This window comes from Aythya ferina (genome assembly GCF_964211825.1).
Source record: "Aythya ferina genome assembly, chromosome: 15".
NCBI classification, from domain to species: Eukaryota; Metazoa; Chordata; class Aves; order Anseriformes; family Anatidae; genus Aythya; species Aythya ferina.
Window position 1 is genome coordinate 8948331 of NC_140314.1, and position 27109 is coordinate 8975439.

A 27109-nucleotide genomic window follows, 5' to 3' on the forward strand; every position below is an offset into this window, starting at 1 on the left:
AGAGGTAATAAAACTTCAACAACCAAAATTAAGTCCTTATCTCTTTGGCAACAGAAAGAGAAGACTACAGAGGTTATATTGGGAAATAATGTCCGTGTTCTCCAAATTCAAGTGGCTTCTGAGTGCAGGAACGTTTGCTAGCTCCAGTGCCGAAGTTGCCAGCAGGTATTTTGCACTTGTTAAATCCTCTTCCTTAACTGAAGGGTTGAGATAGATCACAGCAACAAAGCACATGTGTGGTATGTTCAGGAGAAGCCTAAACATTTTTTTTTTTAAGCTGTGATAGGTGAATGGTGATTTTTATGCTTTCACATGTAAATTCTGAGCTTTACTAAAAGCTCTAGAAAAACGCACATCCCTCTGCCATGCTTCTCTTCACCCTGGGTGTCTGCTTCCCCCCTCAGGGTGTTTAACAGGGGCATCCCCCTGCCCTTGCTGGCTTTTTGGTGGTACAGTTCCATGCACAGTAATGAATCGGGACCGTTGCTTAAGTTTTGGGTTTGGGAATTACAGCTTTGAATCTGCATTTCGTAGTGCAGGTCCCTCGTTAATGTGTATGTTGTGTTGCTGGCTTGGAGCATATCGCTGCTTCCCAACTCTTAGGCCTTCCGAGCTGTGATGTGGTGCTTGAGATTTTAGGCCATTTAGCTGCAGCACCTTGTGTAAGGGAGGATAGGTTTTTGTCACACAAGATGCGGGGTTTTTCCACCCGTGTTCCCAGGCGGTGTGTGCGTGCTCTGTGCAGGGCACAGCCTGCTAGCGCGCTCTGATCTGCTGGTTTGCTGCCTTCTGTCCTGGAGGGAACTGCGCTTCTGGAGAGCTAGGGTTATACAAAAATAATGTGCTTTGGGTGTCTGCAGTCAGGAAGACGTGATAGACCACGCTGTGATTATTACTAAGGCACCGGCTTGGAAGCTGGAGTACTCTTAGCTCCAGACAAAAATATTCAGCCGGAGGATTTCCTGTGGCTGCAGTGATGGATGCTGCAGGGGGAAAAATACCCTTCCAGCTCCTTCTCCAGTTACTTGAAAGAGAAGCGTAGAGAAAGAAACCTGGAAATGCTCCTAGAAAAGAAGTTTGAAGGACAGCTATTCTTTAATAGAAAAGTGGAGTGTAAATCACAGTAGGATGACAACCTGCCTCTGTCATTCCCCACCGATCCTCTTCCAGCAGAAGGGCTGTTGCAGTCAGCTGTCTGTCTCCGCAGCGTGTTCGGTGGAACTGTTTTCTGTGTAAAGTGAAAATGGGACACCCGTAATGTGGAGACATTCTGGCAGACAGGACATCAGGAAATGCATATGATGCTCTTGTAATGATGTTTTCTAGTGACTGCAGCTTTTGTCAAATGAGCACAGAAATCCATCAGTGGTAATATTCCACAAAAGCTCAAATACGGCCAAATGGCGAGGCAGTGGAACACATGTGCTGAATTGGCTGTAGCTTTGAGCTGAGCATTCAGTTTATCTGCTTTGGCAGAAGACAATGAATTTCTGATATCCTTATCTTTTTGTGATAGCTTTTCCTAGGCCATCCTTACTTCGCCTTTATGAGCCCTAGGGTGACTGCGAGAAACTGTTTGCTTCAAATGGCCCCTCTGCTGTGTGGTGCTGCTCTGGGCTCTGCCTTTGTGCAAGCGCTGCTGTGCCCGTTCCCATCCTCTTTGCATCCCCGGCACCGGGTTTTGTTCTCGTTAGGCAAGATGTGCCTGGTACGCGCTGCAGTCTGAGTCCTTCTCGTGTCTCCTATTGCCATGTGCCTAATGGCAGATAAGCAGTATGCAGCTTGTTATCTCAACAGAGAGCCAGAGCCTTGCTGTGGTTAGTGGAGCCACGATAATTGATATTAGCTGAGTCTGCAGCATCGTTACAAGCTTTTGGCTTGCCTAATGCTCTTCCCTAAAATTGAGCTGCTGCATCTGTGGGGGGTCGGCATGTTTTGCGGGGTGGTTGGAGCAGTTGGATCAGCACGAGGTGCTTCTCATCAGTTTGTAACTCTGGCCTCACTTCTTTAGCTGCTACTGTACCCTGGCACCAACTTTGTTGGCCTTGTAGGGGACGAACAGAATGAAATGGCAATTCTGGACTGCTCAGAGATAGGAAGTAGGAGCTGTGCTCGTGCCCTGAAAGTCTCTCCGGCTACCATCCGTTCACTAAGGCAACCCGTGGTGTTCTCCTAAAAGGAGTACGTTTCTGCCTTTCAACTGCAAACACATTTAGCATGATCTTTATATGGCAGCTCTCCATTATGAGGTTATTATTATTATTATTATTATGGAATAGTGAAGTTCTCTTGCATAGATTTGTTATGACTGCTCTAATTGGTCTGATTTACGATCTGGTTATTCTACTCTACTACTAGATCCCAAATTAATTAATGCTGCAGCATTGCTGGCTCATTAGCAATATTCCTTTGGCTCATCCCCCACAGAAGTGTATCATTAACCTCGGACGTGGTTTCTTTGTTGTTGTGACATCACTCGCTTGTCCTTCCCTCTCGGTGACTCAGTGCTGCTCCTTGACACCCAAAGAGCCACCTCAGCTGCCTTGCTTGCTGCATGCTTTCCTCATGGATTCCTGTGTGCTCTGTTCTGCTCGTTGGCTGGGCAGCACGACGTGCTGTTGCATCTTCCCTGAGCCTTCTGCCTTTGCTGCTTGTATGCAAGGCAGCACTCGGGGTGTCACTGCGGGAGCCGTTTGATTTATTTGCATGTGAGAGAGATGCATCTCATTGAGTTCTTCTGCTTTGGCAATAACTAGGTATCAATATATCAATTGTCAGGTCAAGCCTTCCAAATAACATCTGGCTGAGCTGCTGTTCTCTTATTTTTTTATTTGTTAATAAAGCAATTCTTCCTCATATCATCCTGCAAAGTGCTATTACTCAGAGGTTGTGTTTTTTTTTTGTGTTATGGCTCTGAGTCTCATTTTGAAACAAACCTCTAAGCCCCAGTTGTGATGGGATTGTCTGTCAGAGCTGCTGTTTATCAAACACGGCCTCGCTCCTCTGCAAAGCGTTCACCTATGCAGCACGTTGTGGCTTTGTGCTGTGTTACAGTGCTGCCACCTCAGATGCTTCGAGAGCCGCGTTGCTGCGCGTTCATCACCTGAGGCAGCTACAAGTCACCTGCTGGACGCTGGATATCACCTGAAGGTTTTACAGAACGTATCGTTTTAGATGGTTTTGACATTTCTGCCTGTGTTGGGTTACCTGAAGTGAGTGAACAGAAGATGTAGCAGATTTTCACCATCCTGTTTTTCGTTTGTAATTGCGTTGGGGTCCCACAGGTCTCCCACTCTTCATGCCCTACTCGTGACCAGTCCTGGACGCACGGAATGATTTGTGTGGTTACCCTGACATCAAGCAGAGGGTAGCTTTACCCACCGTCCTGCCTGCTTCTGGTTGTAGCAGGTGAAGTCCTTGGCTCAGAGGTTGATGCCACGTAGGTGCCGTTGGTCTCGGTGTGCGGGCACCGTAATGCTGGTGTCCTGCTCATGGGGCGTGTCCTTTAGGGATGCTGCTGAGGAGCAGCACCTAGGAATATAACGTTCATTCACGGCACTGCAAAACTGCAGCTAAGCTCCATAATAAGCACTTCAGCTCTCTGGGTAGAGGTCAAAAAGGAGGCTTTTCAACGCCAGCTATTCAACACCAATTAAAGTCATTAGCTAAAACTCACTAATTCTAGCTCCCTATTCATATTTAAGGTACAGACATGGATGATACAGGCATGACAAATTACAGGAATAGAAACAACCTGAAGGGCGCGTAGAGCAAAGGAAGAGTTGAATTTTGTTGGTTTTCTGTAGGATGCAAGTGTGACTTAGCTAAGGACTGTGACTGGACTGGAAACGTTCAAACTTCGAATTGGGATCGCAGCTTTCAGTTTCAGTGTATTTCTCTGAGAGGCTCACTGTTTTTCCAAGTGAAACTAGAGGTACCCCTCTACTCACCCAATTCATCACTTGGTACATGAGATCAAAGACTTCTCAGATTAATCCTTGCCTGGATCAAGTCACCTGCCATAGAGAACAGCAGCCAAATGAAGTGTGTGGTGATTTCTCTTCTGTTGGTGTAGTCTTGGCTGCTCATCCTTGAGTAGCTGAGAGCTTTAAGCAGCGCTTTTCCCTGTCATGTAATCAGACATCCATCTGAAGGGCTGGGAGACGTCCTTCAGACGTGGCCGGTTAGGTGTTCCTATCACTTGGCCACCATCCTGCAGCCCTTCCCAAAACCTCCAGCCAAGTCCCGCCTATGGATCTGGGATGGGCTGGCGAGCTTTAGACTGCAGCATTGCCAATGTTTTAGAGTTCACCACATGTCAGATAGGAGTCAAAAGGAAAGCATTAAAATTCCCCTAAATACATGTGACCTTGTCATCACGTTGTCATCTTCTTGACCTCTGTTTCACCAGTGTCTCTTATGTTTCAAGTCAAAGCCAAATTTTGAAGCCTCAGAATTTCCAAAGGACAGATTTTGCTCTTTCTCATCAGTTCTCTGCCTTGCACTGGAGACTTTTTCAGCACAAGGACACGATGGCTTGTGGTGGCATCCTGGGAAGAGAGGTCTGAACCTCTGTGAGTGGCCGTCAACAGGATTTGCTGAGCACAGTCGTGTAATCCCATGTTCTTCAACTGGACATTCAGTAAGGCAAAAATGATGCAGCAGCCTCCCTGGAGGAGTGGTGGGTGTGATCAAACATATTTTTACCATGGTACAACATCTGATGAGATGCCAAGAACATTGTTCCTTATCACTGTCAGCATCCAGTAAGAAAGATGGGCCTCAGACACTGAGAATAAAAAGCTGCAAACCAAAACCAGGGCAAGAAGTGGCAAGGTCCTCTCAGTGACGCTGCAGATGCTTGTATGGGTAATGGATACAAGGGACGGGGCAGAGGTCAGCATTTTGGTCATGGTGCTAATCAGATTTGCCCTATCAGATCTCCCGGGTAGCTGGGATCACCAGCCCTCCTTTGCACCATCTTCCTTTGCCTGTGTATTTTGTAAACCTCAGAATAACATTTCCCCACAACCACCAAACCAATAAAGAGGTCAGCCTTCCCGCAGACTGGAAGGTATTAATTGGAGTAGCAATTTAAAGCTGCTTGAAGCCTAGATCCTGGTCATTCCTTCTAAGCCTTGCATTTAGGATTATTTGAATTGATGTACATTTCTTTCTGAGAAGCTTCTTGCTACAGGCGCTGTATTGACATTGCCAGTGTCTGCAGCTTCTGCAACAAAGCAGGCACCTTCAGCAAAGGCTTTGGCAGGAAGAAGGCTCAGCCTGTTCGCAAGCCAGGCAGGGTCAGGAGCTGAAGCCAGATCTCAGGAGTGTGTTAACATTTCTTCTAATCACAAACCCTCTTTCCTTTCAGTGACTCAGTAGTACAGCCAAAATCACCACTGAAGTTTAACCAGTTCTTTTTATCAAGACTGGAACTGCATGTAGGGTTGTCATTCCAGAATGCACTGATGAGCTACACGAAGCCTGAAGGAAAAACAGATGTAGGAAAGTAATTCTTGATGCTAGAGATTCCAGCTTCATGCACGTGAACAAAGTATCTCTTAGTCTTTGTATTCCTGTAAGGGGAGATGCATGTGGGTGTATATGATAAATGGAGAGAAGGACATTAACGAGCCTTTAAAAACCAAAACAAAGCAGATGCCCCGTATGATGCAGTGTACGTGGCAGTCTGTAAGCAGTTTGTGACAGTTGTCTCTCAAAGCATTTCCCGGACTAGGATGGTAGATAATTTGGAAGCATATTATTTAATGGGAAGAAATAAAGGATATGACATCCAAAAGAGAAATTAATTCTGTAGAGCTTTAACTGGAGTGGAGCAAATTCTTGGGAATGTCTCCAGGTCAGTACAAGTCAAGCCAGATTTTGATGTAGCAATACCAAAATCTCAGCCTGTTCTCCTGCCAATTAGTTAATTGCAAGTACCCAGTATTATTGCTGTGGGAAGGTGGATGTGCGTTGCCCTCCTTTGTGAGCCTCTAGGAGCAGTGATTACAGCTGCCCCGGGAAATAAAGGGATCATGACATTCACTTGTATGCACTTGAATTGTGCCATTGTTGGGCCTTATGATGAGAAGCATGGCAAAACCTCTGCTTAATTAGAATTAGTTTCTTTACATGACATGGATAGTGAGGATCTGTAAGAAGACTTAGACAGAAACTATTTTTGTTTAAATAATTTCTCACTTCCTGCATTATTCAAGAATTTGGGCCTTCCGCAAAGCCCCTCCAGCATCCCCTGCCACAAACAAAGGCCCATCTGTGACCTGGTCACTGCATACAGCGAGAGACTTTTGTCCTTCCCAAGTTACAGATGAAACTGAAAAATCAAAATAAAAAAATTTCTCATCTTGCTAAGGAATCCTGAGGTTGGAGAGTGTGAATTTGCTTGGAGTTTTACTGCTTTGTTAGTAGGGCACAAAGATTTGTATGAATCTTGAAGGTTTGCCTTTTAGACAAAGCTGAGTTCAACTTTATACCGAAGTTGCATCTGGCAAATGCGATCTGAAATTAGATTTTTTTTTTTTTCCTTCAGGAAGAAGTTGCCTGCAAAAAAAATCATGCTTTCCCCACTAAAATTGCTCACCTTGGGGTCCTTTGTTAATCTGAGAAGATCTTTGACATGTCTGTAAAGCTACGTAAGCTCTTCAGCTCGGCTGTGTTAGAGGGTCAGCATGCTAGCAGACATGGGTCTCCATATATTTCTATAGAAGAATGTACCAGGTTGTTTTCTGATGGGATCAAAGCGAGCAGGAATTCCTCAGAGGTGCTTTGGGGGAAGGGAGGCCCTATGTGGTGCAGGACAAAAGGTGAGAGTGGTACCAGAGCCAGTTGCCAGACCTAATATGCTTGACACGGTGTCCTTAGGACAACAAGCTGTGGGTAATCATGTTGGATAGGCAGATAGCATAAAGATACTGGATTTATTTAATTGTGGAACTGATGAAGAGGTCACCCAAAGCATGCACAGTGAAGCTATGTGGGGGGAATGAAAAGGACTTGGAACCTTTCCCTTCTCTTAATCCCCAGTGCCCATCCCTGTGCACCATGGGCAGCAGCAGATTGAAGCAGGGAAGTGTTGCATGCTCGTGAATGCTGTGAGAGCCTTTCTGAACATTGCTGTTTTCTGACAAAGCATGTTCTCACACTGTCCTTTGATGGCCAGAATTGCTTTGCTCAGTGCTTAACCCTGACCATCTGTGATCTGAAACCCTGTGGGGTGAAGAGGATCGGAAGCATCACTATAAAAGCCAGTGTTAAAAGACGTGCTTTTAAAAAGTATACAAAAAGTAGCAGGAAATCTTGAATCATTTCCTACCAAAGGAAAGGTGGTGGACTGAACCCTCTTGACTTCACCATGAGTCACCGCGTCCCAGCCATGCGCTGGTTAGGAGAAGGGGAGGACCGACCCCAGAGCCATGGCTTTGAGTTCAAGATGATCAACAGGCGAGTTCAACCATTTCATGAAAGTCTTCTGGAGATGACTCACAGCTCTGCCTTAATGCTGCAGCCTGTGAGCTAAAGCATGTGATTTGGAGAGTGCAAGTGGAGGTATCTGCCACAGATCCATCAGGCTTTTACTGCAGGTGGAAACTCTCAGCACCTTGTTGAGTAATGCAGTCTGTAAGCATGACGAGCCATTTCCCATTATTTTAAAGTAAAGAATAAGGAAAAGGTGATTTTTAGAACAAAAACTAGTTTATTTTGGCTTTTATAATTTCAGATTTTCATAGTTTTGCATTTTTTTCCCACAGGACCTCCATCAGAATGTGAATGCACGGAGTTCCTAGAAAAACAACCGAGGCGCGCCTCCGGGCCAGCTCTGCAGGACGTCTGTGATGGGTGAGTGCAGAGCAGCCACCGCTGGGGCACAAGCGATTTTCAAATATGTTGGGCCATAAGTAAATGTTGAACAAGTGTATGGTGCCATAAAGGAAAGATAATAGTCTGAATGGATGAATAGAGTTGCCAAAGGCTCTGCTAAATCTTGAAGACAGCTGGAAAAGGACTGAACAGTATTTCTCTCTGCAGTTTTATGTGCAAAGCACCTCTGGAAAGCCAGCCAGCCAGAGGTGCTGTTTCTCAGGGCGGTAGCCTTGGTGCACTTCACATACTTGTTGGTGATTGGGGAACATGGAGGACGGTCTGGGTCGGTGTACTGAAGATGTCTCAGTACTGCTCTGCTAACGTGGCATATTTCAGAGAGGCAGACTTTAACTGAAGGATCTGGAAGACATTTGGGCCTGCAGCAGATCTGGTGAGTGACAGGTTGAAGGGTCCAGCTGGAAACTTTGGCAGAGCTCGCGGAGTATGTGATAAAACAGATTAGGACTGGCATGGAACAAAACAGCCTGAGATTATCTGTTGGAAGATCTCGAATTAACCCATGACCCTTGGATTCACACGGAGTACAAGCTGCCTGTTTGTGCCTGATGGGTGGGTAACCTGGCATGCTGGTGGTGCAGGTGTGAGAGCAGCTCAGGGGTCGCACAGAGAGGAGCTGATGCCCAGGGTCCTGCAGTGCTCAGAGCCAGAGCCCTGCAGAAACCTCTGCCTCTTTGGGCACCAGTGTGGTACGTGGGGGTGATGGCAGCCTGAACTGTGCAGGATTATCCTTCAGATGGATATTATTGTTGCAGCAGAAGATGAATGAACTAACAATCTGAAAACAGAACATTTACTGATTTTAAATTGAAAATTGGTGCATCATCCCATGTATTATCCCTCTTAGCCCTGAAAGGGAAGTCAAACAGAGTGGAAGCTGAACACTCTTGGCTTTTTGGTGGCTGGCTAAAGGAATGAGTTAGGGGTAAATAAATAGAAAAGATTTCACTGTGATAACAGCTGGGGAAAGTGCTCGTTATTGTGTTAAGCATATTCAAGTCATTGGTGTTTTTAAATTTGGGAGTTGGTTCACTGAAAGGTCAGGGACTGAATCAATGAGGAGGAGTTTTGAGGATGTCTCCAGGCAATGAGAACCTCTGCACAGAGTACGCCTAGAGCTGAGAATGCCCTCCTGCCCAAAGCCATGTTTCAAGAACATTTCCCTTCCGCTAAGGCAGGAATTGAAAGATGAGCAGGATTTCTACTCTTGGTGTCAGATGCTGATGTTCCCTTTGTTTTTTCTTGGTTATAGCAGGGGTGAAAAATGGAATATATAGGTAGTGCTGAAAAAGAGAAACTGAAAGTGAAAAATACCCACTGCTGCTGGGAAATCTGAACTGCCGTTTTGAGGGGAAGCAAAGCAGCAAGGGCTGCTGTGGGCAAGGTTGGTGGTCTCCCTCACCCTGTGTTCAGTGCTGTTCTATCTGCAGCAAAGCACCAGGATCGCTGTGGGAATCGCCTTTTCACAGAGATGACAGCTTGAGAACTTCCCCATTGTTCTCTGGGGCGTATGCTTCACAAGCTGTGGTGTGTAAGAGGTGTGCAGGGAGCTTTTAGGGTCAGCAGCATTGTCTGTTCTTGCTGTGCTAGGGCATTAAGAGCTGGGCAGGTGGCACAGGAGAAAGTAACGCCTTAGGAAGTGTCCTAACCTCCTGCAGAACGAGCACAGCATGCAGGGCAGTTTGTTAGAGGAATGAACTGTAGCTTGTACCTGGCTGCCCTCTCAAATCTTGCCGAGTGGTGTGTGCAAGCATCCATCCAGCAGCGCCTTTTAAAGTGGTTGAAAATAAACATGACAATATATAATGCAGACCAGAGCAGACTGAGGCAGTGAACTCTGGAGGAGTGTACAGTCAGCTCCAGAAAATAAGGATGCTGTGGCACATGATGTTCTCTGGTCCTTTTTTTTTCTTTTTTTGTTTTCTTTCAGTAATGATGGGAAAGGTTCAGTTATTTATATCCTTGCTAGTGTGTACTGGGAGGTAATCTGAGATATTGCCCACTCTTACTGAGATATTTACAATCTCAGCAAAATATTCTGCTCTTTTATCTTGGAAACATGCAAGGAGAGAATGAGCATGAGCATGCAAATGAGAATCTACATTAGTGATGTGGATTAGCCAGGCTTGCTGTGGACGAGAGCTACTTGTTGCCATTCACCCAGAAATACATGGCATCGTGTCACACTGATGGCTGGAGTGCTCAGGCAGGGTATCAGAGGGAGGATTGCAATTTTTTTTTTTAATTATTGTTTGTTTGTTTGCTTGTTTGTGATAGCACAACTCCATGGGAAATAATGTTTGGTCCCAGAAACAGGTTTGCAGGAACTCCTGGGAGGCATCGTGAATGCTCAGGCATTCAGGTACACACCCCAGAGAATAAATGGGGAATTGATACATGTGAATAGACCATGGGTCTGAATAATCATTCTCCCAAAGTCTCCAGGGAATGCTGCTAGTCTGAACACTGCAGGAGGAGAGCTAGGATTTATTTGGTGAAGATTCACTTACCATAAATAAATAAAAATAAATAAGTAGGCTAAATGAGTAATGAATAGTTCAGCCAGCTCTAATGCTAAATAAACAGACTGAATGGTAATGAATATATCGGAACGCATTTGAACTGGAGCTAGAAATCCAAGGAGAAATAACTGGCACTTAAATTAACGCTCAATATAAAATATAAATATATGATATAAAATATAGATCTTTTTTTTTCTCCTGAGATTTTAAAGATTCATCTGCTCTCAGTGTTTGGAAGGCTTGAGCTCCACACGCTGCTCAGTGCCGTACAGTGACATACATCACAGAAGAGTTGTAAAATTCCTTGATGTATGCTTTTGGACAGTAGCTATATTTGTAGCGGCTCTCATGGAGGGTGGTATTTATACTGGTAGGAGAGTACTTTAAATTCATGCAGCTATCTCCATATAAAGCATTTTTATAGGATTTTCCACACTATGGGGGGTTGCACGACTTTAATTATGCAACTCAAGCCGAATCGGTAAAACTTCTGTGTGAAGATAAGCCCTTTAGCAAGGCAGACTCCTGCGCCTGAACTTAAAAGAAAATCATTTTCTTCTTGTGAGTTCCCCTGAGAACAGCAGGAAAAATCAATAGCTGCTCCGGCACACAGGAGGGGCTGCTCTTTGCAGGCAGCCCTGGGGTGTTGCAGTACACGTGCTGCCTTGTGCTCCGATCCTGGCGTAGCTGAGGTCACCCACCCCTGGGTGGCACGAGGCTGCCCGGGGGCCACCAAGTGCTAATCAGACACTTGTGGCCACTTGAGTCCACTTAGCAAATTTGGTAGGGCTGCAAACAGCGGTGGGAGTCAAAGACTGAAGAGCAGCTCGAGTGAAACTGGCTGATCAAGGCAAAGAAAAATCAGCGTGCAGATGGAGCTGCTGAAAAGGGGCAAGATTATTTTCTTTGGAGAAACCATGGCTGCTCTTTCAGGGAGGGCAAAACACCTGGGGAGCGGGATGGGACCAGCTTTGGGCCTTCATGGGACCGGTCCTGGTTGATGGGCTGGGGACATCCTATTCCAGGCATGGCTGGTGGCTGGGAGCTGGCAGGTGGAGATGCTTGTTTGCTCACTCAGGCTTTGTAGAGCAGCAGATGCTGAGGCCCACTGTGGGGTTAGAAGCGTTTTGGAGACCAAGTGGCAGCTAGAAATTGATACCAATATCCCTGTGGCGGGCAGGCTGAAAATTATATGTCTCTAAGGGTGACAGCATGGTGGCATCGATAGGGAAAGGAGCCAGAGGAGCTAAAAATCACTGGTTCACATGATTTAAAAAAATGGATGGAGAAATGCTTTCCCTTCAGGTTGTCTCCATTGCTGTGTTCTGCAAAGCAGCTTTTGAGGGCAGAACACATCTGTATTCTGACTGCACTACACAACACGCAGAATGTAAGAACTTAGAAGAAACTAATAAGGTATGTAGTCCCCCAATGTGAGCTGAAATGAAAAAATGAGAGCTTTTTGCTTTATTATAATAGCGTGGAGCAGAGTGAAATAATGGCTCTGCATATGAAATAGTTAGGAGGATAATCAACCCAAACCTCCTATGATCCTACAATAGAGGCACCAACACTGGAGGCAGGCAGTGGAGTTAATAAATTAAGGTGCAACTAAAATAGATTCATGGTCATTTAACAACGTGTCAGGGCTCCTAGAAAAATGAGTATAATGTATTTAAGTCTAATGTAAAAATAACTTTAAACAGAAAAGAATGAAGGAAGGGGAAAATGGGAGAAGATTTATTGCAGCAAACAGCTGAGGTCAATTTGCTTTCACAGCAGATGAGAAGAAAACAGCACATGTATGCCAGGAGCTGGCTGTAGCACTTCCTCCTTCCTTCTGTAGGAAGCAAAATAGGTTGAGAAAGTATCTGAATGCTCTTCTGGTGAGTTGCTCAAGTGCCTAGGAAAGGCCAAGTGTGATGTCTCATCTTGAATTTTCCTGGAGCAGTCGTTTTCCACAGAAGTCAATAGCCTCGTTTCATGAGAACCAACCTCTGATCACCAGCTCAGGACTTGGCTGCCCAGCAAATATTCACATGGGGTTTTTGTTGTATTTGGGAGGGAGGGTTGGTGGAATTCACTTGAGCCATTGGTATTTTATTTTCTGTTCCCTCTACATTGTTGTCAGCTTGGGAGACATCACTGTCTGCTGGGTTTCTATCTAAGGATGGCAGTCAGCAATCCAGCTTGGGCAGAGTAGATGCAGCCAGCGATTCCCTGGCCCCTGGGAATACATCTGTCTGCAGCCTTTGGCTACATAGTTTAAGAAAAATCTATGCAGTTACTTAAGTACATAATTACTTTTAAACTTTGCCCTACAGAGAAGCAGGGGGGATTCAGAGGTACCTATGCAGGCGCTCAGGTTGGCTTTAAGTCAGCCAAGGAAACGGCTGGCTGGGTGCTGGGAATGCTTTGGTGGGGGTTTGCAGGCAGAACATAAAGACCGGTTTTGCTAAACAGGCAATTGAGGACTAACCCCTCTCAGATGGACACAGTCCAAGCACAAAGCTTTGCCCTGCAGAGTTTTGTTGTAGGACGCTGAGTTACTCCTGCAGTGCTGAAGCTGTGTCCCTGCCCGTGCCTCTCCCTGGCCGTTGCACCCCTGGGCAGCCCCAGCTGCCATCAGGCAGCGCTGACAGAGGTATAATCATTGCACCTCACCCCAGGCATGTGAGGGCCTTTAGGAATGAAATATTCATTGGTTTTGCACAGTGGTCTCCCTCCAAAGGACTCTGAAATGTGAACTAGAAGAGGGTGTGGTGTTTGCAGGCAGGACCCTTGCTATTGCAATCCCTTTCCTCTGTTTCCCCTCAATGCTCCATGCAGGGCTGCATCGGCTCTGCTGGCTTTTCTGGTGAGAAATGCAGGGAATAATTGTATTTCTTAAAGCAGTATTACTTCCTCTGCTCCTGTGAAAGCATGCATGTGCCCAAACGGGCTCTCTAAGGACTGCATTTTAAAAGAGATCTAAGTGTATGCTTAAAAACCTTTCCTTTCTTCCTGGGATTAAAATAGAGACATTAATTCTGATGTTTAATGGCTTTATTGCGATGGTGCTTGCATCCCTCCCATGTTCATTTTTTGTGACTTGTTTAGCACTTAGTGTCAGTGCTGTTCCCTGAAACAGCATGCTCTAAGTGAGCGGGCTCCTGGATGACATGGATGATTTATAAATACTTTATACAGTCAGAACATATTTGTGCTGGGCAGCCGTTTATTTGGCCATTTCCAGAGACTGTCTGAGCCACTAACAGTTACATTATAGAGACAAATGGAACTGAGTTTCTTCTCAAAAAAGGCTGCTTTTGGCCATTACCCTAACAAACATACTATTGCCAGATAAAGAATAGATAGGAAGCTTAAGCTTAAAAGATACTTCGGAAAAATAAAAACTCTGAGCTTGCCCCCTTTGAAGTTGATATGAAACTCCACTGATGTCAGCGCTGCAGGTGTGAGGCTTGAGAGAATTATAAAGCATAAGAAATATTTATGGTCTTTGCTTTATGAATCCAGTGTTTGATTTAAAGGTTGCACATCTTTACTCTAAAAATCTCTGGCTGAAATCTCTTATTGGAGGCAGTAAGCTATCCTGGACTATTAAGTCTTATAGCTATGCCTAAAAATAAACGTCAAAGAAACAGGTGCAGGTAAATGCAAGCCTTGATCCTGCTTTAAGATCTTGGCTGGATCCCTGCAGGCTGGGATCCGCCGGTGTAGATCTGACAGCAGGGTCAGTTTTGCTGGGAACTGCAGCAAAGAAATGTCCAGGTCATGTTTTCAGTGGCCTCGGAAATTTGCTTCATGCAACTGAGTTTAATGGGGCAGCAGGAAAGCAGGTTGTGTCTCTGCCCAGCCAGCTGTGTGGGCTTGAGTTTGAAAGTGCCAACCACTGTAGCTGTCTCTTGCACAGCTCATCCCCTCTGCAGCCGCTAGGCCTCGCTGCAGCAGGACTTCATTGGCATGCAGGACGGGTTTGCAGAGCCCTTTTCCCTCCTGCTCCCTCCTTCCTGAAGCTGCTGCAGGTCTTCCCAGCAGCTCCGCTGGCTTTGCTTGTTTGTTTGCCTTCCGTCATCCTACTTGTTCTCCATACTTCGAGGTCACTACACGACCGGCAGATCTGCCCAATTTATTCCTGCGTATGACAAAAGAGGCCCGGGTCAGGCAATGAGCCGTGAACTTCTCTTTCTATTTCGCTGCGGTTGTACGGCAGTGATCTGCACACTGCCAGTCATCCACCATATTGATGAGATTAGCTGGTAATTAAAAACCCAGCCAAGCCAGGCAGGGGAAGATGACTCAATTAGCAGAATGTCACTGAATCTAATTTACTTTGCTTATCACAGATTTATTCTCTAATGAATTAGAAAAGAAGAGCAGGACACCTTCAGAGGGAGATCTGGGGGCTTAAAAGCTTAAATACTTTCCAACCCCTTTATGCTCCTGGTTTGGTTTGCAGGGAGTGTGCAGATACTGCCAATTGCACCGAAAGGCTGGCTCCCAATAAAGGTACCCTAAGGTCATGCATGAGCAGGACTCCTGCTGTCGGCTGTTTCCTGAGAAAGGTGCTGGTCAGGTCAGACCTTCCCTTGCTTAGAAACCTTCGTGTGTTTCCAGGTTGAGGGCACGGAGGGGCTTTGGATGGCATTTTATTGGCATTGTGCTGGGTGAGCGTTCGATGTAAATGATGGTGGAACTGACACTGAATGTGATATTTGGCAGAGGAAAGCATGAGGGATTTCCTGGCTCCAAAAGCATGTCAGAAATAGACATTTTCAGCTGTAATGAGTATTTTAAGGTATTTCTCAGTGTTTTTCTCATTTCAGCTGTGATGTTCTGATGATTAACAATTAGAATAACGTATTTTACCAAAGCCCTTTGGAAATAGTTTAAGAGACTATTGGACAGATGTACAGCTGAATTTGTATGTAAAGTGGAGGCTATAAACCATTAGCTCTCCTGCTCTCTTCATAGTAGATGGCGTAGCGTATTACGGGTGATTTAAGTGAGGATATTACCAGGCCTTGAGCTCTTAATCTGATCTGCATGACAAAACCCACATGGCTTTATGGGGTCTTAGTGATCTCACTGGGGCTGTACGGGGGTCTGTACACAGCAGGCACACAGTAGGATCAGGGTTATAGGCTGTGGGGTGGTCATTCCTGTTAGAGCTTGTGCGTTGCTGATCCATACCTGTGCTTTAAAGGCTGGTACGACAATTTCTGTTTGGGCAAGGAGACTATAACTGGAGCAAAACATCTAATTCTGATAACTGCTCAAGTAATAATAAATATAATAGAAAATATGAAGCTTTTAAAGCTTCCAAAGCTATTAGAGGATCTCAAGAGAGAGACTTAATCCACACTGGCATCTCTACCAGTCCAGCGAGCAGTTTTGGAAAGTGTAATGATATGTATGTTTTTTTGTAAGCATATACGTGTATGTTGATTGCAGAAGGGAGAGAAGGGTTCATAATGAGAATGAATAGGATGGGAAGTCATTTCTATTTCTGTCCTGAATCCATTACCAAGGCATGAGAAATGTCAGTTCAGAGTGAGTCTGGAACTGCCCCTAAAATTCAGTAATTCCTCTAAATGTGTAACAGCTTCAGCAGAGAAGAAAAGTTTAGACATAGATTGCTGTGCACAGATGGACACAAGTATTCTGCAGCTCTGAATGTTACACTTTAATATTCTTTCCTGCTATTTTCAATCCCTGCTCCCTTATTTCTTGCCCCAGTAGTTCTCCATATCACTGAAAGCAGTTTGTTGAGCAATGTGTAGTCATCACAGCACTTCTCTACCATATCTCAATTGCAGCAGGCTGGTTGGTTTCCAGAGATGTGGCCATTGCCAAATGTACCTCTCTAAACTGGAGAGAGGAAAACTCACTAAGGTATTCTCATTAAGCTAATAATGACAAGGAAGTTCAGATCCTCTCCACTGAGTCACCAGAGTTACAGAGCCAGGAGATTCTGTGTCATGTTCAAATGCTGTCAGCAGCACTTGCTAAATGACTGTTTTGTATGTGTGCACTTGCTGAGATCATGATTCTGAGGGTTCTGTAAACTAACTATAAAAATTATGACCGGTCGGAGTACTGATACTAATGTACTATAACTATTACTAATTCCATTCTAGCTCAGCTGTTAATATGGTATTGCAATTTCTTGCAGATTTTGAGAGGAGATTGCAAACCACAGATAACTTTAGCAGGTCTGTGTCGTAGCAGCAGCGGAGTTGGTGTGTTAAGTAGCAGGGGTTAATGCAAAAGGGGTAGGAGTGAGCAGAAGTGGTGAAGAAAGCTGGGGAGCTCCTCAAGGATCCAAGGATGAGAAGCTGTACCTTGATGCTGTGAAAGAGGAGAGAAGCTGAAGGATCTAATCACCAAAGCTTATGGGGAAGAGCTGAAAGTGGACTGCAGAGGTTAGGAAGCCTGGAGGTGTGGGTGCTGGATGCTGCAGGTGATGAGTGAACTGCTGTACCAGTGCACAGGAAACAGAGAGGGTATGCGGGGATGTGCAAGCGACTGAAAGCCTATCAGTTAAAAATGAAAGAGGCGAGGTAAAGACAGTGGCATTAGAGGAGCTGGTTCTGCTACACACTGTAAATCTCAGGGACGGGAAAGATCAAAGAGGAGTGGATCCTGGGATTAAGACTGTTGAAGGAGAGTCCCCCCGAGGCACTGGCTGTACAAGCCAGCTCAGCTATCGCTGCTGGGCTTGCAAGCAGTGCCATGGAAAAGGAGCGTTCAAACAGCTCCTAAGCCCTGTGGTGCGGCATCCCTCCTCCCCACAGGACCTCAAAGTGCTTCATAAAATCAGACACATCGGGAAGAGATCTCTGTCAAACCAAATGTTTATTTTAAGTGCTCTTACTGGAAAATACAGGGGATGAAAGGGACTTAAACCTCTCAGGCTCACATGTAAACCAGTGACAGTCCTCTGTGCTGATGTTTTAGAGAATCTTTTTTTTATACTGCCATCATCCATGCATGGCTCTCCCTTAACTCCTCAGGGGGCTCTGTCCCTTGTTGCTCCCGTCTCTGTAGCGAGACAGCCATGGTCCATTTACCTGGAGAGGATTTGGAGGCAGTGGGAATGCAATGCGGAGAGAGGGAATGAGGTGTTCTCTCAGCACACAGACACTTAGTGCCAGAACCAGGAGATTAACTCGTAAAGGCACCAGGAAGTTGTAACGTGAAAACATTGCTGCGCAAGCAGCCAAAACTCAGCCTCAATTGCAGTTATGTAAATGTCCTGTGCCATGGAGGAGAACCAGAGCCCTGAGAAGAGAGAGCTGCAGGAGAGGGAGCTGGGGCTCCTGAAGTCCTTGTCCCTGTTCCCCATCTGCTCCTGCATGCCCGGACCCAAGTGTGAGGCTGCTACACGTGGTTTTCCCCTCATGCTATGGCAAATCACGGGGAATCCAGCTCAGGCTTAGTCTTTTGAGGAAGATGCTTCCCTCAAACACATTTAGAAAAAAAAAGGGGGGGGGGGGAGGGGGAGGGAGCAGAAAACTTTTTTTAATCAGCCCTTGAGAGAGTTAATGTAGGTCTTGAGCGGAGTAAGATTACGAATGCCTTAACAGTCTCTGTCTCTGTTAGCCAACTAACGTTTCTGTCTGACCCAGCCTGTCAAGGCCTTCTACAGATGAATACCAATGACCTGGGCCTTCATTATCCCATCATTACACAAATCCTGCTGTTAATTTATGTATAGGAAAGAAGTAGCAGCTACATAAGGCTCCATCAGCTGCATAATTACTGCATATATTATGAAACGGCAGCAAAAGCAGTCTGTGAATATAAACCATCTCTGCTCATTAGAAACCTGCAAGAATTAATTAACTGGGGCCTTATCCTGCCACCTGCAGAAGGGAGGTATTGTGGTGCTGTGGCCATGCCCAGCCTGCTGTAGGGCTGGGTGCCATTTTCCTTCTCTCTTTCGGTGGTATTTGAGTTCTTGGAATGCAGGTCCAGAGTAAACCTTTAAAACAACTGAAATGAATCCGTAGTTCAAATAGAAAATGAAAGGGTTTAGGAATTTTCCATGAGTGACATTTATATTCCAAGATTAATTTGCTAGCACAGTCCTTATAACTTCCCAGGTTTCTGTTTGTTTATGTACCAGAAAAATGTGCTCTGCTAGACCGACTGTAGCGATTAGTTAAATTACTCATACATCCATTATTAGGAAGAAAAAAAATCACCAAAAACCTCTGTTCCACTTCGAGCCTACGTTTGTTTACTGCCACCTGTTAATAACTTTCTGCTTGAATGATTGCCACTCATTTTGTTTATGGCTCTTGAATGTCAACCCTGTACATATTTTTGATTTGATATTTTTGAAACCAAATTCAGGCTGGTAGATTCGGGTACCTATGGATGCATGTTTTCATGACCGCTTTTCAAGAGGAGTGGCATCGGGCTTTACCCAGTGTATGATGTGAGTGACACAGAGGGTTTGGTACTTAATTAAATGGGGGGGCTTGCTTACCTTCCCAGCTGATGTAGGTTTACATACAGGTAAAGGAAATCACAAAAATTGATGCAATTCCTGCAGCATTTAGATTATCAGAGAGAACAGTCATACACGGATGGGCATCCACTACAGTGGCTGGCTTTGGAGAAGAGGTGGCTGCCACACAGGATGGATTTCCAAGCCCAGGGAAGAGGAAAGGTTCTTGCTTTCAAAACAGACAGATGCATGCCTTGAGATTGCATAGATAGGGTGAGAAAATTTCGTACTTCCCAAAAGCTGTGTATTCATCATGGTAGGTGGAGGGAATAGGTAACCAGGGTGTGAAATGGGGAAACAGCTAGAGAAGGGAAGACAAACAAGAAAGGCAAAAAAATGCAGGTAATTCAATCATGATTCCAGGCTCTGGGGATTGGGTTCTCTGTGCACCTAAACATGGGCTTGCATGGGAAATGAACGCTGGGAAAAATAGCTCCTTGGTGTTAACCAGCCCTGCTCTGTCAGCCGGGGTGGGGATCGCTGTGACTGTTGTTCCTAATTTCAGGTGAGCGTGGGGGCTGTGGTTAGCAGTCAGACACCTCCATGCTGATAACACCGATTACACGTTTAATGCTGAATTTCTCGCAAAACACAGCAATAGCAAATCTCCTTTGAGTCAATTCTGGCATGAAAGGAGGAAAAGCTGCATTTCCCAGGAAGGAGTCTGCTTATTCTTTTCAAGATGATTGAGTCCTTTTGAGTTTATAGCTACTTTTTAAAGCAAACTGCATGTTTTCAGCAAGATTTTTTTTTGTTTTGTTTTTGTTTTGTTTTTAATACTCCTTCTTTGGAAATTGAAGTATTGCTTTTCTTTTGCTGTTTTGTTTGTAGAATCATATAAAGAATATTTGTTTATTCACACTTGTACTATGGGTACGTTACTGTGTCGTTTTTGTTTTATTTTCCCTTGGGAAAGGCCATGTTTGCTGCCCTGCTTTTGGATGCTGTGGGAGCCATGGGGTCACCTCTTCTAGAGGGGCTCAGAGACGTGCTCCAGCAAGGCTTAAAATAACTCGCTTCTGAAGCTTTCTAAAAGGATGTAAGGCAATCAAGTCCATCAGGCAGGGGCATTTTTATTTGGATCATTTCTTCCACCAAATAAAATAGATATAGTGTGCCCTCGCTGAATGAGATATATAAAAACTGATAAAATCAGATTTGCTCAAACTGATTAGATGTACGTAAAACTATAGTTTATTGACCTTTCTTGTAAATTCTTATTTTTCATGGAGTGCATTTACTAAAGGAAAAGGTTGCGAGTTTCTATCTACAGTTATTTCTGTTTCTGTCTCACATGTTCTTTTTGGCTATGAGAGACAGTCTTCAAAGCTGATTTTAATTCGAATGTCTGTTGTCTTCATGAATTCTCTTCCGAGATATGTACTTTCATTTTGTCTACTGGAAGTTTCTATTAATAGTTAGGTCAAACCATGTGATGCCAGCATGCCTTTCTCAGGGGTAAGTTTTACAGAAGCTGTCAACTTAATAAGATAGCAATAAATTTCATTTAATATAAATCAGGACTTTCACAACAGTGTCTTTAAGTGGTTCATTTTGTCTGACAAACTGAAAGGTCTTGTGTTGCGTTGGCTTGCCTTGGTGGGATATTTCAAACGCCTGATATAATGAGGCCTTTTTCTCGTGTCTTTGGCTTCTCCGGCATAAATGCGTTGCTTCATTAGCAATTCCCTGTGAATGCTTCTGGTAAGGAGTGATTACTTTTCTTTACAAGTGTTGTCACTTCTCCTGTGGCTTAATTTGGGTTGCTGTGTAAAAGACATGGGGGGCATGGGGTGGGAAGAAATTCATATAAAAATTTTTGACTCATTCTCTGTAATCTCACCCCAGCGTTTTGCTAGCTCTGATGTATTCGGCGTTTTAAAGGGTATGTCAACACAGTAAATTTTATACTGCCAATAAAACCTGTTGGTGAGCTCACTGAGAAATTTCTAGACCTTGGAAGGCAATTAATGTTTGAAATATGTAGTAATCTGTTTATTGCAACATTTTACACATCTACAAAATTAGGTTACCAGTCAGTAGCTAGCTGTAAACTATGAGGCTGCAAGATAAACCTGAAATAGTAAATAGTGTGTATTACACTGCATGATCATTTTAATAGTCTAATTTTCAAAGGGGTGTGAGATAGAAAATTCATACTGTTTCCAAGTTACTCTTGAAATATAAATAGTGGAGATACGTAGCTTGGTGAATGGATCTCTGGCACATGGTAATTACGCTGATTCTAATGATAGTTAAACTCTAGTTTCAGCTAAATGCTAATAAGTGAGGGGTAGCATCCTTCATTAAATCTGCAGACTGTGTTAGGCTGTTGTTCAGGCTTCCTTACCATCTCAAGAAAACTCCCAGTTGCCACCTAGCCAAGCAATACCTTGGGTCCCTCAGGACCACCTGTGTCCAGAGGGCTGACTGGTGATGCTGGAAGAGGGGCTGTTGTTGCTGGTCCTGTGACTCGGAGTTTCACTGGGGCCATGTTGTGTAGCCAGTGTCTTGGAAGGCAATTCAGTGATCCGGGAAGCTGAGCACGCCATGTCAAGAGGCAGACCCTAAGAAATCTGAGGTAGTGCTTGATCTGCAGGACCATCTGACCCTGTTTGGTCTGACTGCACCATGGTTGTGCACATAAACACCAACAGGGCTTTAGTGCTTTGCACTTAAGAGCCCTTCTTCGCTGCAGATATTTCTTCCTCCATGTATCTCCATTTTCAAGATGCTTGGAGCCCTTTGACTTTGAGGTAAGGTGTTATATCTTTAAGATATGCACTCTGGTGGATGAATTATTCTCAAAAAGTGCTTAGATACTGCTGTTGGTGAGACAAGGCTGTAATGAAATGTCTTTGTAGGTTTTCAATGTTCTCAAATAAATTAAATTCTAGATTGTGTTAGAGGGTGTGTTGCCTTTTTGTAGTGGGTTTGTTGGAGCTGCACGCATCTCACATCTCTGCCAAACTGAACTTGAGCGCTCGTTCCCTCGTAGCACTGAGCCTCCTCAGCTCCTGAACATCAGGCTCACTTACTGCAGTTCTAAGAGTCAAAACGTTGAAGTGGCTGGGGAGGGCTCTTTAAGGATCTCTTGACGTCTTGAACCACAGTTTAATGAATTCCTTTGCAAGATGCATAATGAAGAGCTTGCAGGTTTCTATCAGTAGCTAAGTAAATCTGTCATTATCACTTCTGTGCAAGGTACGAACTCAAGACAAGGAAGGATGATCTGGTGCAAGTACGATGGCTGCTAATGTAATCCAGATCTCATATGCGCCTCCTGCAAATTGCAGTTAAGGTACTCAAATTCTTACAGACTAAATTCAAAGTTTCAGCCTAACCAAGAAGAAAATACATGACCTGGTTCTCTGCTCATGCACATCAAGTTACACCAGACTATTCTAGACTTCTGTCCATGGAAGGGAGAAGCATCAGTGAGCGCAGAAAAGTATTAGCCAAAGAGCTCTGGCTTTTTTCATTGCAGAAGTCAGTCATGAACAATTGGTGCCATTCAGGGCTGCAGCAGACAATTGGCAGAAGAAATCTTTTTCCTTTTTGTCTCATTGACACTAGAACATCCTTTTCTTGATATTCTTGTCTAGCTAATGGCTAGTTAGTAACAACTCTTTCTTCCTGAGGAAGTTCACAGGGAGGCCAACCTAAGGCCAACCTTGAATTTGCTGAAATGAAGGCGCTATTATATGGGTTTAGTCCGGGACACAGGATAGAAATAATGATTTCCTGATACTGATGGACAGAGGGCAGAAATCTAGGACCTTTCTTTGCCCTTCAGCAAACTCAACCATGAAAAAGCAGATATTGCTCTTCTATCTAAAAGGAGAAGAAAGGGCCCAGCAATATGTAATAAAATAAGTGTTAGGAGAGACAAACCTAAAAAACACTTCTGTCTCTCAACTGCTGAAGTCACACTAAGGAGTCATTCCTTTTTCTGCCTTGTTCACTCTTTATATTCAAAGTTTAAGTAAATATATAGTTTTACTTCACCATGCTCACCATGCTCCTGTCACCAATTTGACTGAGGTCTTTTACTATATGTGATTGAAGCAAGGCATCGGTGCTATCAATCTGTAAAGGAAATTTGAAGACACTTTTTGTCACCTCTAGTTGGCAAAGAAACTCTAATCTAGCCTCATTGATAACATCTTCAAGTCACCCAAATTTCTGGCCTTAATAATGGAAGCAGCATTTTGGTTGGAATTGAGTGAAAGAAGAGTAAATGGGGGGGAGTTCAGCTCTGCTGTTCTTTACATCCAAACTTTTAGAAAAGTTCTGAAAGAAATGGATGAAAAGCAAGTAGACCAAACCTGTTAGAAGTAAGACAAGAAGGAAGTAGGTGTAGTCAGAGGTCTGATGTATTTTGATTGCAGTCGTTGATTTGATTAACTGATGGTTTCTGCATCCAGGTAGTGTAGGGGATTGCTGGCCCTTGGTGAGCTGTGCTGCAATGTAGGGAGGCCAGGAGATGTGTAGGCAAAGCTTGCAGGGGCATGGTGGAGCCACCCAACCTTCAATGCAGCGAGACTGCTAGGCAGGAGGAAAGCCTCCAGGTAGGAGAGCATCTTCTGGGAGAGGGAGAAATGGGTCATGAGGAAGGAATCGTCCACCAGCTAGGGGATCTTCCCACCAGGAGGAATGTCCCCACTGGTACAGGCAGACTGGCTGTAGTGCTGGGAGGGTTTGATTATTAGAAATTGAGACCCACATCGACCACTAGTCTCATAGGAGTGTTAATAAGTGCAGTCTGTTAAGCAAGAAGTTAAAAGACAGGACTTTCATGGCTCTGAGGGGAACTGCTGGGAAAATAAAACACTACATGGGACTTTAGCTTCTGTTTGTTTACTTATAGAAAAATAAAATTAGAAGATACATGGATAAATATGATTTCATGAGAAAGCTAAAATAGGTTTTATACAAAAGGAAGTTATGGCTTAGAAATGTGAATTTTCTAAGACGATCATGTATATTAGGGTTATCCAGCTGATGTTCATTGTTAGTCTGACACTAACGGCTAAGCTCTCAATAAGGGAAAGCACTTTGATTAAAGGACAGCAAGCAAATGATAAAAATGATGATTTTTACACTGGAGGAATGCTATTGATGGGCTTTCTGTGGATTTTAGGTAGAACCTATGCCATTCAACACATTTATAAATGGTCTGGAAAAGAGGATTAATTAATAGCGAGATGATAAAATTTACTGAAATGGAATATTCAGGGTGGTAAAAACTAAAATTGACTGCAGAATACACATGATAAAAAGTGACTGAATGGCAGCACAGAACCAAAGGTTCGGTATTAATAAATGCAAAGTAATATATGTGGGAAAAATAACCTTAAGTATTCATACACTTTGATGGGGTCTAGATTAGCTATTTCCACTGAGGAAGGTGCTCTGAAAGTCATTGTGAATATTCCTCTGAAAGCATCAGCTAATTCTAGCAGCAGTCAAAAAAGCAAATTGACTCTTGTGAATTATTAGGAAAGGAAGTGAGAACAATCCACAAAACATTATGTTACTCTATAAAGCTGTGCTCATCTCTCTGATTTGGTATGCTATTAAAGTCCTCATCTCAGAAAGGATATAAGTAGGGCTAGTGTGGAGACAGGCATGAATATTATTATATAGCTTCTGTGTGAGAAGGCTACAAGCCTTCATCTTGGAAAAATAGATCACTGAGAAGAAGATCAAATAGGGCTCTGTAAAATCAGCAGTGGTGTGGATTGGGTTGAATTAGGGATGATTTTTTTTTCTCATTGTTTCTCAATAAATGAAAAGCAAGAATAGAAATAGGCAATACATCTCAAATACAAAATAAAAAAGGAAATCTCTTGTGCCACTTAGGGTGTAGAAATCAGTCATGGGAAATGTAGAGTTCAAAGCTGTAAGTGGTTTAGGGAAAAATTGGGCAGGTTTCTGAAGGGTTGATGTGTGGCTAATCAGCATGCTGGTGCAATGCACTGCCAGTGTCTAAGAGCTTCCTAAATCAGGGTGGCGGGATTGTAGGGGAGGGAGTGCGCCATGGCTGTCTTCTCCTTGTTCCATAAATATGTAAGGTATTGCTGTCAGAGGCAGGGTGCTGAGCTGATCAGTATGGGTATTCCTCTGTTGAACTAGGCAGGTGAGAAAGATGATATTTTGGGGTTGTGATCAAGTCGTATCTGCCAAAAAAATCTTGCCTGCCACTTGCGTGTGGAGGATCAGAGTGCTCAAGGACAATAAGCTTAGGATTTTTGGCCCACTGGGAGGTGCTTGCAATGTCCGAAGCCTGAGCACAACTTCCTAGTGGCTTGTAAGGAGAAGATCACTTACTACCAGTTGACCCATTCAGACCATATTCTTTCAAAATTTCAGAACTGAAGAAATCCAAGCAAGCCTGGGTACAGTTAGGGCCCTTGAAGGCTCTTGCAACTTTATTGGTGATTAGGGGGTGCTTCAGCTGGGACTGCACATGAAGCCACCCTTAGTACAAACAGAGCAAAGAGCTTGAAAGCTGCTATGGTATCATCCTTACTCTTTGCGTGGGCACCAAGTCCTGTGTTGCTTTTTTAATTTTTTTGGCTTTTCTTCCCCCCTCAAGTCTTGCAAAGATTTTCCTTCTGTCTTATATGACTTGCCAAGCACTTGTCCCAGTTCTGGCAATCACATACAAAGAGAGATGAATACATCATAAAATGTATACGGCTTGAAGAGTTTTATGTCTTTTAAAGAGATCAGCTTGCCTTCCCCACAGTAAAACAGTTTGCGATCTGTGGATGAAAAAAACCCAGAGCTGTATAGAACAATGAACGCACTAAAACCCTCTGGGATAAATCCTACAGTGTTAGGCAGGCCTGAGATAATTATCGTTTTCCAGCAGAGGAACGAGGCAGCAAGCTGCGTAGAGTTCTGAGTTTTATCTGTTCTCTTTCTATCAGCAGAGGAAGAACTTTCATGCTCAGTTGGTATGAAAAAATATAATGAAACTCTACAGCAACTAACTTAAAAGCAGAATAACTCATTAGGACTTCTGTCCTCCAATTATGTCCCAATTTGCTTACCCCATCAGGTGCCGGTTAAATCCCACTTTATTTTGTATTTCCATCTATCATTCCAGCAATCGCTTTGATGCCTTTGAGGTTTATCTTGGCTGGTGTCACAGTACTGAGTGTGACTTAGACTGCAGACTGGAGTGTGGAGCTACCTTTGGACATGCTGACCTGGCCATAGCTGTGTTGGGTTCAGAGATTACCACCACCCCCAGCTTGTCCTATCCTTTTCCCCTGAGGTTTTCTGCACTCTTCAGCTCTGCCAGTATAACTTCCACATCTAAATAGAGTAGTCACAGAATCACAGGAAGGCTGAGGTTGGAAGGCACATCTAGGGTCTGCCCAGTCCAAGTCCCTGATCAAAACAGGGTCAACTACAGAGAGTTGCCTGGGGCCACGTTTGAGTTTAGAATATCTGCAAGGATGAAGACTCCACAATCTCTCTGGAAAACATGTTGCAGTGTTTGATCATCCTCACAGGAGAAAATAGCTTTTTCTTATGTTTGAATGGATTTTTTTTTTGTATTTCAGCTTGTGCCTGTTGATTCTTGTGCTGTCACCTAGAAGAGTCTGGCTCATTCTTCTTTACTTGTCCCCACTTGGTATTTACATACACAAGTAAGTCCTCCACCACCCTAAGCCTTCTTTCCCCAGAATGAACAAACACGCTTCTCTCTGCCTCTTGCATGTCAGGTGTCTCAAGCCTTTATTAACCTTAATAGTCTTTTGCTGGACTTTTTTTGAGCACCAACCTGTCCAGAAGTGGCCACAGACAATAGCACTCCAGAGAGGGCTCCCCAGGGCTGAGCAGGGGTGAACAATTACCTCTTCCACCACTGGCAATGGTCTGCCGTGGATGACCCAGGCCCTGCCAGGATGCTGTTGGCCGCCTATGCTGCAAAGGTATGTTGCTGGCTCATGTTGAACTTGGTGTCCACCAGCACCCAGCTCCTTTCCTGCAGAGGTGCTAAACCTCTGTGCTTTTGTTTTGTCAGAGGAACATGGGGAAATGGAAACGTTCTTAATAGTTGGTTTTTGTTTGTAAAACACAGGTCCTTTGGGCAGAACTGAAAAGAGCGGATTCCAGTGGTAGCTAAGTGCATGGCTTTGAGAGG

General features: G+C 44.3%; 1 protein-coding gene across 2 annotated transcripts in view; it reads left to right on the forward strand.

Annotated features, from left to right (window-relative positions):
• The window catches only part of LOC311445058 (uncharacterized protein), a 155319-nt gene that overhangs the window by 77409 nt on the left and 50801 nt on the right, over positions 1 to 27109 (forward strand). Inside the window, exons 4-5 of one of the 2 annotated variants that reach the window (XM_084536743.1) lie at positions 7776 to 7863; positions 19451 to 19505. In XM_084536743.1, the coding sequence (XP_084392869.1) occupies positions 7776 to 7863; positions 19451 to 19454 (92 nt within the window). In that variant the 3' untranslated portion in view covers positions 19455 to 19505. Of the gene's footprint in view, positions 1 to 7775; positions 7864 to 19450; positions 19506 to 27109 lie in introns of those variants that run through there. The other variant, XR_014698175.1, reaches the window with a different exon arrangement.